This window comes from Triturus cristatus, chromosome 6 (genome assembly GCF_964204655.1).
Source record: "Triturus cristatus chromosome 6, aTriCri1.1, whole genome shotgun sequence".
In the NCBI taxonomy this organism is placed as follows: domain Eukaryota; kingdom Metazoa; phylum Chordata; class Amphibia; order Caudata; family Salamandridae; genus Triturus; species Triturus cristatus.
Genome location: NC_140589.1, coordinates 1003860025 through 1003872609, shown reverse-complemented (window position 1 = coordinate 1003872609; position 12585 = coordinate 1003860025). Strand labels below are relative to the sequence as shown.

The 12585-nt window shown below is 40.8% G+C and overlaps 1 protein-coding gene across 1 annotated transcript in view; it reads right to left on the bottom strand.

Moving 5' to 3' along the window:
• Positions 1-12585, bottom strand: part of SYNE1 (spectrin repeat containing nuclear envelope protein 1) — a 1959630-nt gene that overhangs the window by 1477838 nt on the left and 469207 nt on the right. Inside the window, exon 9 of the mRNA XM_085611789.1 lies at positions 12088-12197. Coding sequence (XP_085467915.1) covers positions 12088-12197 — 110 coding nt within the window. The remainder of the gene's footprint in view (positions 1-12087; positions 12198-12585) is intronic.

The window sequence follows — 12585 nt, the reverse complement described above, 5'->3', positions numbered from 1 at the left end:
AATAATGTATGTCCTATTGAAAAACTTATTTCCATTAAGGACCAGTACATCTCTTGTTTAATACATTTGTGCTTCAATTGAACTTTATGGGTCATGATATGGGCCCTAGAAAGATGCATCATGTTCGGGATAGTTCTGAATCCAGGACGACCCTTTGAAATAGCTATTGCTTTGAGAACGGTTCTTTTATGTAAACATGAATTTGTATTCTCGGTGAACTAAAACATTTTCATGATGATGAAGGAATTTGTCTTTCTACCCCGTCTGAATATCATTTAAGTTCTTTAGGTTTTTGTTACCTGCTACAGTCAAAAGCCCTTCCCCAGCTACTTAATTTGGGAGTGAACATCAGAGATTGGACAAAGTTGCCTCCTCTTTTTGATGCCTGAGCACAGAAATCAACAGCTTAAATATGGCTCATTATGTTTTGTATGGGGGCTTTTGCACTGCGAATGCAGATATTTTTTATAATTTGTAATCTGTTTGCCCCGGAAGTAAATAGTTTTTGTTAAAATCAGCAAATCATGCAGTAGATGGTGAGTTGTCAAGTGAGGCAAATTAACACCAAAAAATAAATGTAATATCTAAGTTACGACCAGATGAGTATCGTCCACGTATGTCACTATGTGAACCCCGAAGGGGGACACAATATTTGCTAGCAGGCCATATAAACATTAAAACGAGTGGGGCTCAAGGATGAGCCCTGAGGAACTCTGCAGTGTAAGGGGACATATTTTGAAAGGGCTTCACCCTCAAACACCTGGAAAAATCTATCCTCCAGGAAGGATTGCAGCCATGATAAGGCTGTACCAGGTTGACCGTATCAAAGGCCGCTCTAAGATCCAAGAGGATTATAGCTGACGATCCTCCTGCGTCAAGAATACATATACACCACAAAAACAGCTTCTTTGGGAAATCTGGCAGGAGGGCCTTCAAGGTTAAAACATATCTTTCATATCATGACGGCTGGGGTACATCCTTTATGTCCTCCCCTGACTACAAGTCATACATTTCTTGTAAATGTAAAGATGCCTTCTAACTGTAGAAGAAGGTTGTGGTTCACACAAATGACACAAATGAGGGACATGACGATTAAGGGAAACCCTTTGTGAAGACCATGTCCAAGGTCCACCAACAAAAAGCTGAATTTTCATTACCCTCAATCTGAACATTCAGCATAGCTGAGACTGCAGTGTTCCAAGATGGACCTAAGCCCTCCTGTCTTTTCTATGATAGTGAAATTATAAGAGTAGAACCCCTGTAATCAGAGATCGCTGTGAGGGCTGCCAGAGTAAGCAAGTTTACATCTGCAGCAGTAGTCTTGAGAGTGCATCTAAATGATTGATTGAATGGCTGTTGGATATGAAAATAATTATTTGCTTTTATATAGCACTGGCCCTACACGTTTACCGTTTCCAACAATGTATATAGCAGGACTGATAATCATCCAATTTAACAGTACTCAAATTATTGACCTTCAGGGGGATGGAAGAGTGAGTCATCTTTGCTGGGATTTGAATTGGTACCCTACCAATCTCTACTTTTGTGCAACACCTTTTGACACTTTTGAAATATGGTTACACAGAATGCTATCATCAATAGACAATCCGGTGTCAACTGAAAATAGTTTGCTATCAGATCATCGATTAATTTGTGAAAAGATAAGTGCGGGGTTCTTGTCAGGAGGCAGCTTGCAACGAGCCATTTCTCCTGCTAGCGCTGCCCAAAACCGAACCAACTACTATCCATGAAGGGGGCAGAGGATGTGGCGTAATGGCAAGAGCTGCCAACTTTGGCGCTGTGGGAACCTGGTTTGAGTCTTGGCCAACATCACCAATTAATCTCCTGTGCCTATAAACAATGAGTGTGTTCTTTACTGATGCTCATGAAACTATAGCGCTGGTGTTGATGATTAAATTTCAGTGCTGAGCACCAGAAACCACCGGCTCAAATTAAGTACTGTGTGGGATGGCAGACTCTAAGGCAATCTGGGTCACCCACTCGGACCATCCTGTGCAGCCTGGCTGGTGTATGATTTACCATTTGTAATAATTCATAAAAAGAAGCAACCTATGTCTACTATCCAGTGAAACCTGTTGTGTCTGTGAGCAGCAATATTTCCAAGTAGTGTTGTCTAGGGTTCTATTAAGGCCTTTTTACTATTGCCCTCTAACTTGCAACTCATGGGTCCCTGTTGAAATAAAATTCTGTGGCGATGGTGACATATAGATCACTGGTAGGGCTGTAAACATGGGCAGTATTACTGAAAATGTGAGGCATTGTGCTTACAATGATTTTTTTCAATCTGCAATGGAAAGATGTCTAGTGGCATGGTTCCTCTGCTTTGTTGGAATGAGTCTGGTGTTAGGAAACGACCCTCTGTGAATACGTCTATTGTGTTTAGCAAGGGTTGTTTCTCTTAACCCTCGGAATGTCTGAGAGGTTGCCATAGCTGCTCACGAGCTGGAGGGTTCCACATTTGTCAGTTGGTGCTCTCCTGTTGTGTGAGGGCAGCAGTGGCTTGTTGAACCGAGAATAAACTTAAGGAAGTTAATTACTTACCGTTTCCTGTTGTGATTAAGCTGGAGGCAACAACAAAGTCCCTAAATGCTGAAGGTGGAACAAACTTCAATGTAGTTGTGCTTTTAGATCAAAAGAGAGGAATTCTAGGCTTGGCTCAGATGGGGACCCATCTCATCAACGTTAACTACTTTTGATATTGAATGCCACACGTGGGATGTGCATGCGACCATATCTCTGCATGGTTGAATGAGCTGTGGTTTCTCAGTAATAATGGTGGAGAGCTGGGTACTGTCTGCCATGTCTCACTCACTCTTATATGCTGGCAGTTAGTGCTCGAAGTGTACCCAGAATTATTGGTATTTAGCCAGAGACACTAGGTAATATTATTCTAGCTGTAGACCAACAAGCCCTTACCTATTGTAATTGAGTGTAATTGTTTCCCACCTTACTTAAAGCCATCGTCCAGCCCAAACTAATGCAATAAAGGTTGAGGAGACAGTGGGTAAAAAGGCCCAACTTAGTGGTAGTGGGATGTTGGTAAATGAGTAAAGTACATGGTGAACTACTACTAGGAAGAGTGGTCAAAGGCTCAGCTTGGTGCTTTAGCCACTGAAGGATGAGGTCATACTTTGCGGAGTACTATGGATTGATCGCTGTGTACCAATATTCCTAAGTACTGTATTGGCATTTGGCACCAGCATAATGGAAAGTCTGTGGTGGGTTTAAATGTTACTGGAGTAACAAGGATAATCTGGGATTTATTCCAATTGATATTGAAGCCAGACTATCTTCTGAATGCAGTCACTTACCCTATAATTGGTTTGAGATTTAGTTTGGAGTATTTGACATGTAGTATTGTAGTGTTGTCCGCATGGAGGGAGGCCAAGTAATCTTTACCAGCTATGCACAGACATTAGTAACCCTGTTGGATACCCCTCACAATTGGAATATTGTGGGGAAGTGCACCAGTAGCACACAGTCTAGCTGATGGGTGGATAGCCACCCCTAAAATCCCTGCCCCCCCCCACCCACGCAAGTGAGTATTTCAACTTATAGGCCACATTAAAAAATCAAATGCCTTTTGGGCGTCTAGCAGTACTGCTATGACTAGAATATTTTGTTCACCCTATTATGCTATCACAAAGAATGCCTGGAGATTTTCAGATATTGATCTACTGTGTATAAAACCAGACTGCTTGGCCAAAACTATATCCCTCATGTGGTGGTGCAGTCTGCTAGCTACTATCTTGGCTAATATTTTGGTATCAAAATTAAGCAACAATAGGAGTCCTCGGTGGAAAAGCGATCCTTAGGGAGTCTGGCAGGTTTCAATAGAATCGAGATGACCGCCTCATGCATTATGAGGGGAATAGTACCCGAGTGCCGGACACCTAGTACATTTCCAAAAGTTTTTGAGCTATTATACATGAGTATTCCTTGAAGAACTCATCAGTGAGTCGATCTAGTCTGAGGCGTTACCTCTGGATAGTGATTACATTTCTTCAGCAATCTCTTCCACAGTGTATGATGCATACTCCTGCACTGATCTTTGGTCAGTGAGTCCATTTAGCGACTCTCGCTCGTGTATCTCAAACCACGCTGGCTGACATCTGGGAGCTATTCCAAGGGGGAGGCTGTTGACATTGCATGGTTTACTTGTTATAGCTTAGTGTAGTAATCTGTGAAGGCATTTAAGATTCCCCTTATGCCATTATCATCCACAACATTTAAAATGGCTCTAGAGGTTCATGTAGAATTTAGGCACGGAGCCAGAGTAAGACCTGGTGTCTCTCTCTCTTCCTGTATTGTCTTGCTCGTGTGTATTTACTTACAAATATGACTTCTCCCTTTGCCTCCCTTTTTTTATGAGTTTAGGAACTGTCATTCGCTAGTCATTCTAGAGCTGTTTCTATGTTCTGCCATGTACACAGTATTGACTGTAGTATAGCTGATTGTTCAGAAATGCACAGACTCCATGTATATGTGGAGTGGCTATCGACCGAACTCATGTTTAAGTCAAAATAATCTAATATGCCCTGAAATATCTCATCACAAAACACCCTACCCAGAAGAACTGATGAGAAGACCATCCAATGTCTGGCCGCGTAAGGTGTATGGTCTAAATTCAATGCATGTGAGACTGTAGCGGGATCAGAAAGTTGTATCGGTGCAGGAATTGCTTGTCTTTAGCAACCCCCAAAAAATCACTGCAGGAGTGTGCATCATGTACTGTAGAATAATAAGAATATTTTTGTTTATGTGGGTGTATATGTTGCCACATATCGACCGAGAAGGAAGTGTGCCTTAAGGCCATCAGCATGTGAGCAGCTCCAGGGAGGGGAAGAGGTGCCTAGGTGGATCTATCAATATTTGTATCAATCAATGTCATGTCTCCTCCCCAAATCACTGAAGAGGCTGGTAGGGTGACATAGTGTTGCATAATGTCTTCATAAATAAAGGGAGTTTCGGAGTTCGTTCCACATGGGTTGAGGAACGTGATTTATCTATGGCCTATAGTATCCTGTACAATCAAATAGCAGCCTTCAGCGTCTGTGAGCTTAGTCTCACTGCGGAATTGAATGTTATGTCAGATTAAGTTAGGCTTGCCGCGTGAGTGAGTACTAAATGATGAGAAATACCTGGGTGTCCGCCATTGTTTGGCAAAGTGTGTTTTGACTGAACGACTTAAGTATGTCACTTGGAGATATAGTACATCCACATTATTCCTTTTGATATATGCCACTATGTGCCTTGTTTTTGGGGTGAGTGATTCCATGGACATTCCAGGTAAACAACTTCATAACAAAGTGCTAATATTCTGATGTCATTAAATATATTTATAGCCATTTGACCTGTGCACTTTACCCATATACCCTTTATTGGATAGCATGTAAAGTCAGATGAAGTGGCATCATAAAACCGAACTTGGCAACAATGCAGTCAAATAGTTTGCAAGCGATGACAACATGAAAACCCTAACAATCCACTCCCTTCCTGCACTGTGAACCCAAACATACAGCAATAATGACCCTATCTATGCATTCTACTATAAAAACAACACATAAACAACCCAAATAACAAGATATGCCCTATATGCAAAGTTCACTTTCGAGAGGCTAGGAGATAGCAACTTCTTAAATTTGTAGTGGTGGTAAATATGAATACGCCCACCATCTCCGCCTACAGCTATTGTAAAATTACAGCACTAGTAAGCCGCATTTCATCTTACCTCAGGTTGAAACAAGTTTGAATAGTAAATCAGAAGGGCAAAAAGACACAATAGTCTAACATCTCAACAACAGTCATACCGTATTTGTGTACATACAATGTGTAGATTTGTAATGATCTGCAGCGACAACAGTTTCATCAAAATGGCTGACGGAGAGCATTCAAGTCCTGATCCTTGCTTAAGCAGTTATGGACTGGAGGGCATCCATCATTGCCTTCTACATGTAGGGAGTCAGATTGAGTTAATGGAGGCTGACTTTGCCTGGAATTATTGGTACTGCTTTGTTTTAAATATGTCATCACTGCATTATGCACACTAAAAAAGAGGGGTTTGGTATTGTGTTTTATGCACAGTTTAGCAGAGCAAAGCTGAATCAGTGGCCAGTGCTTGCAAATGTTTCTTGGCTGTCTGGAAGACTCATCGGTCCTCCTGAATGGCTATAGTAAAGTGCGGGGAAAAGGATAAGGCAGAGCTGTGAAAAAGGTAGGTAACCTTTTTCACAGGCCAAATTGAGGATAATTTCCTGGCCCTGTAATTGAGTATTCAAAAATGATGAGTCAAGGTGGTGCTCTCAGTGGAGGATGCGCAATTTATGACCTATTTGCCTGTTCCACTAAGAACATTCGGGATAAGTTGCCAGCCCCGAACACAGTGGTGAGGATTTTCCCAACAAAGAGTTCCATTCTCCAAACATTGGTGGATTTAGGTGTGGCTTAGAGACACACATTATAATGTCTAGAGCTTACTTCCAAGTGTTCATTTTTGGGCTGGGTCATACCCAGTTGCTTTTGCAGTTCCAGTGCTTGAGAACACGCCATCAAATCATCCACCACTTCAGAAATTCACCTGTTTGCTCCAACTATTTATTCGGCAAATGTATCTAATCTGTGTTGCAAAAGGTCAACCCTGCAGGCAAGCTAGTCTAATGTTTTATCAGTGGACTGGAGGCTGCCTGACATGTTCAATAACATAGAATGGATTATCGCCTTACCTGATGCTTGGGTTGTGTCATCATCAGAGGCTGTTACCCTCATTCAAAAGTCAGTATGGGTTGTTTATTAACAGTTTTTCCCATCTTGCCACAATAGAGAGTATTCACTAAGTGCGCGCCTATGATGTGATTAACAAGGGACTGCGCTCTGTTAGGGCCTACACAGCAAAAGATTAAAGCAAAGCCTGCATGTATAGAAGCATGCAGGTATTGTGATGGTGTACAGCTCATGCTTTGCACAAATTAGGATCACATAGGAGGCTGATGGTACCTAGACGCCTGATCCCTGGGATAGCACTGAAAAGTGCAAGCAAGGATGCAGCACTGGCACCTGAGGGAATGGATGCAATGTACCAGCAGCAGGCAATGCACCAATTCACTCACCACTAACCAGCTTGATAGGAGCACTCCTCCGTCACTCTGTTCAATTACCTACCCATCACTTCCCCCTCATTCCAGTATGCCCAGTGCACTATAAGTAGCAGCAATGGTTGTCAGCACCGTGGGTTGTCTCCGCTCAGTTACGGGGATCAGTAGAGCTCAGGGTGTGGCAGTCCCCTTTCAGCGGAGAGAAGTTTGATTCAGCATCAAAGTTGGATGGTATGGTCCAGTACTTAATTTGTAAAACATTAAGTGCCAGTGCCCTTGTTAAGAGGCCACTGCAGCCTGCACCATGCCTTTGCCCCTGCCATTGCTGCCAGTAACAGCACCACCACAGCTACTAACCAGCACGCTCCTGCAAGTGTGACAATCCAGACTATTCCACGCCCCTAAAGCTATAAGAATGCATTGGGTGGCATTTTTAGTGTTTACTGAATTAATAAATAACTGTTGTTGTGGTCATCTGTAAATTAGACAGACAGTGCCAGCAAGTGGCAGACTGTCATAAGCACCGGTGCTGACAATTAAGTAACAGTGTCGAGCAAAGGAAACCACCGGCTCAAATTAAGCACTGGTATGGTCGCAACTGCTTTAGAAAGAGGATGAGAATCTTATCGTTTCAGGATTCATCTCTTGTGTGGACGATTTTGTTGAATATGTGATGGGCTCAGCTCGAAACCTGTTTTATTGCAGCCATCTTAGTTGGCGCTCACTAGTTCCCCGCCATTCTGTTTCTGTTTGAATGCTAAAACAAAATCTTAAATTATGTTTCAAAACAGCATGATATTGACCTGGAAAAGCTATTTGAAGCAAACCTGCAGAAGCAGCATTTGGCCTACAGCAATGGCTCTCTTCATTAGCAGTTCCACGTCCAGTACAAAAATTGGGTTGTAACACTTAGCACATGACATGCTGCATGCATTTCAGCGCTTACTGACATAGCATCTGTACAGATGTAATTATGGACATTTCGATATTTGTATAAACCCTGGTTAATAATGCGTACTATAAAAATGTCTACACTCACTACCTAACTCACTCTAGTTGTGTTGCCCATCATTTGGCACTTCATTGGTAATGTAAAGAACTCTTTTATTCAGCTCCCTGATTGCTGTATGTTTCCTATGCTTTCTAACAGACCAGCACTGGAATGACAAACGACAAATGGTGTTTTGAGCATAGCAGAATATGGGGTGGCCTAACATTTGTAATGGCTGCTGCACAACATGACCACAACCAATCATGTTCAACAGATGAGGGGTATCTCTTGTGACACAGATGTTATTAGCTGAACAGTCTAGCAAATTCAATCCAATTTAATCTCGCAGCACACTGTGATGTGCACAATAACTATTGACTCATTTATTTCATACACAAAAATGCATGGAAATAAATGATGGAGGCATCTGCAAAATTGCTGGTGGTACCTGCAATGAAATTGTGTTGATGGCAACTGACCAAACCCTGGTTGGGCACAGATCTGACTCATGTTTAATGCTGCCGCCTCTTAAAAGTGAAGAATTGCTTGATGAGAAAGCTCCTGGGGGTTCCGCAAAGTCTGCAGTTATTTAGAACATGATCACACATCCATTAGCAAAACACTGGAACAAATTCCCTAACGATTCAGAACATCATCAAAGTTAGGTCCTACTTCATGGCAGGGTTTTCAAGAATAGTTTTACAAGATCTGTCAATGAGAGATTGAGCCTTCGAGTTTGCTAAGCTGCAAAACATCAAGAACAATCTACATGAATCCCTTTTGGGAGTCCTTAACTACGTTGATAGGTTCAGCTTGTACTACCCCAAAAGAAGATGTCCTCTATGCAGAGGCATCAGTGCTTATTGGTCAATAACAGGATTCATTTACTTTCTTCTTGAGGAGAAGAGCATGTAAGACAGAATTAGCCAGGGTTTACCAGGAAGAAACATTTTCACACTTGAATAAGTTTGAGTACAAATAAGAAGTTACAGGACGCCTTGATGAAATTAACATATCGTCGACAACTAGGGGAAGTGTGGCAATGGTGAATTCTTCAATGTGATGAGTAACAAAGAAACAGAATTTGAAAATCATATGATTGCCAATGGGCATTACGCTTTGGAAGTGAGACAAAGCACAGCTGGAGACAACAAAGAGTTTTGAGATGGTAAAGAAAGCTGGGACATGGGTCATTTAGCTAGAACAAGTGTTTGTTTTATGTCATCCAATCATCCTATGGCGCCGTAGCTGCCGATAGGCACATTGTTTTAGGTGACTGGTCAAATTCTGTGCACTCTGCTGTGATATTTGTATTCTACATGCTTGTAGAGCACACAAGTTTTCTTCAGCAGCAAAACAGCAGCATGTCGCTGCTAAACAATACGCATGGACTAAAACTGTAAATAAAGCATGTCTCAATTAATAATCTGTGTAGGGCAACAAACTGGGCTGCTCCTCATGCCTTCTGTGATCATCACTCTCAGGATGCCAGTTCAGATTTAACTCTAAACCTGGCCCTGGTGGGATACAGAAGTGCCCAGATACCATCAAGTGTGAGCATCTGCTGTAATAAATGATTGATAATATGGCAGTCATTATACTGTTGCTGCACAAAGTGCTGCCTCGCCATCTGTTTCCAAATGCAAAATTCTTAAAATGATAATCAGAGTTGTGGGAGTGAAAGGAGTGGAATATTACACAAACGTATGTGCTTATAATAATGATTTGGATTAAATTGTTCAATCGACTTCTTGAAAAGAACACATTAGGATCAGCTTTGTACTTATAAAAGCACATAAGATGATTCTGACACAATTAGATTCCTAGTATAATATTACAGTGTTGAATAGGCTTCTAAAGTGCTTTTTTACTGAGCTTTGTCCTCGCGGCTCCTCGCCATTACTTGCTGAAGGATTTCTAATGCTATTGTTGACAAATATTCAATAGCCCAAAGCTCTTTAGAAAACCCTGAGAAAACAACTGAAATCATCGAACCATATTTCTATTGGTGAGCTTTTAAAATGCAATACGACTTTAAAAACATGTAATTTGCAAATATTACATTACAGCACTGATGCACTCGGAAACCTTTCCACATCAATATGCTTGTTTTTTCACAGCAAACGTGAAAAATGTTGCTTATATTTACCACGTTTTGGTAGAATTAGTTAAATATATATGTCAAAAAAATGAATAAAACCTATCTCAGAACAAATAAAAGTCCAAAGGATTGTGCTAGAAAAAAATCAAGGAAAATTAAATTACATGTCTAGACTTGTTATGCCATGTGAAAATGTAAGCAGCTCATTTAGTGAAAATAGTATCTGTTTTGTCTTTCTCATTTGGTCACAGCTGCCCTTAGAGATTATGCATTGACAGCCCCTTGACACTGAGCTTTTCACACACACAGACTGCAACCTTCCCTATTCCATCCACTCCAATATGGAACACATGAAGGAAGCAAAAGGACATTATCGTCTTAGGGTAAGTTCACTTATGGGGCATCTGCAAAGACCACTACCCAAGGTTTGGAATAATGCATTTGAATACGTAGCCACCTAGGTACTGAAAAAGTACTTTCTTCAAAAATTCATAAAGAAGACGTTGAATGCTACCAGTATGGACCTTAATGGAGTATCAAAACAACTATGTGTTAATTTTCCATAGCCCACGAGGCATAGACACATTTTGCAGCATCCTGATGCGACATATAAAGCTACTTATGTCTAATCAGAGCATAATTTGTGGCATTATTGGAAAATACTTATTAAAAAACCTTTATGGTAGGATGCTGCCATACCAATTTTGTCATCACGTGCTCAGTGATAAGAAGGAAAATAGATACTGAACTTTAATTAATGAACATAGTAGATAGAGTTTTTCAGTGTAGACCTCTTGGTCACTTCAGGCTATGGCAAATGCGTTTAATGGATTTTTTGCGAATAAGGGTGGGTAATGTCGCTACACGTTTTTACTATGTGGGTCATGTAAATCAGGCAGGAAATGCACCTTTTTTAACTGCAGACGTAGAATGGGCTGTCATGTTTTGGCCCATTCGGGAATTTGCTTTTCTTTTTCAGAAAGGCAGTTCAGTGGCTGCGCAGGATGCTTTCACTGGGAGAAGTTGGGGATGGTACGAGTTGGGAAGCAGATTGTGAATTTTTTTTCTCCACAAATAGGACATGACAAATATCCCTCGGACCTAGCAGCCCAGGGGTGGTGAGACCATCAGGTCAAGTTTTTCCATTGGTGGAGCCAGTTGCTCCACTGTCAGAAACCCAGAGTTCCTCCACATCTAAATGGGGTAGTGGAGTAGAACAGTTGAAAGAGAGGGCATCTGTCATTTTTTGTTGGATGTCTTGCATCCAGGAACCTATAAATGACCTCCTGTGTCTTGATTATCCTGTGGAAGCAAACGCTCAAACAAACCAATACAAATTAATTTGATGCTAACATGGTTCATCCTACGATGTTGGAAGTACTAGACAAGAGCTACAGAACCACAAGATAATACAACAAACGTTCTTTTGGGGAATCTATTGCAAATAAAGTAATAGATGGACAACTTCTATTGTGAGAACCTGTTAAATTATTGGAAAAACATTTTCAGTGCCATCAAAGAATAAACACTATTTAATCTTTTTTTAATCATAGGTTAGAAACTGCCAAGAAAATGGCATCTCATAATAGTTCCTAGCACAAAATAGGTATTTGGTAAAGTCTAGATTTATTTTAATAGATTTATTTCTAATCTATAAATAACATTTCCATAAGAGAAATATCTAGACACACCTTGGGGTAAAATATCTGTTAGGGGCTTTCCCAAAAGTCCAGAAAAATTTTCATGTTTCAAATACTTTTCCGTCCTGCATGTCAAAAACTACAGGAAGGTATCACATTTTCTAGGTTTCAAAATATCCCTGAAAGCATGTGATCAAGGTATGAAATCAAAGTAAAAGAAAAGAAAATCGTCAGAAATCTTACTTCATCTTCTTGTCCACCACTAGCGGAATGATGCGGATCAGGATAGAGTTTCAGGAACTGCGCTACATAGGTCATAATAGACTTTTCGTCTGGCTTATCCACGTCCACATCTGAAAAAGAACAGACCACTCAATAACCAAACACTTAAAACAATGATCCGCATAAAAGTAGAATTTAGCAAAATCATGCAAAAAGAGAAATCGCAAGGGAACATAACTATTCAACACTTTCAGCAATAGAGATGAATGAAAGAAGGCTTGTAGTGGTATTCACTCTCTACATATCTATAAAGCAGATCACTCCAGCCGTTTAATGCTGAAACTATAAATCATTTCATTATTTTACACTGGACTTCAGTAAGCTATTCGTAAATCAGGGAGATACCTCTTTATGTGAATTTCCATCTTAAATATAGCTTCTCAGGGTGTCAAAGTTAGAGAAGGTTGTCTATTAAATGAAATAAATCTTGGATCATAATAGTGGCTGTGCCATCACAAC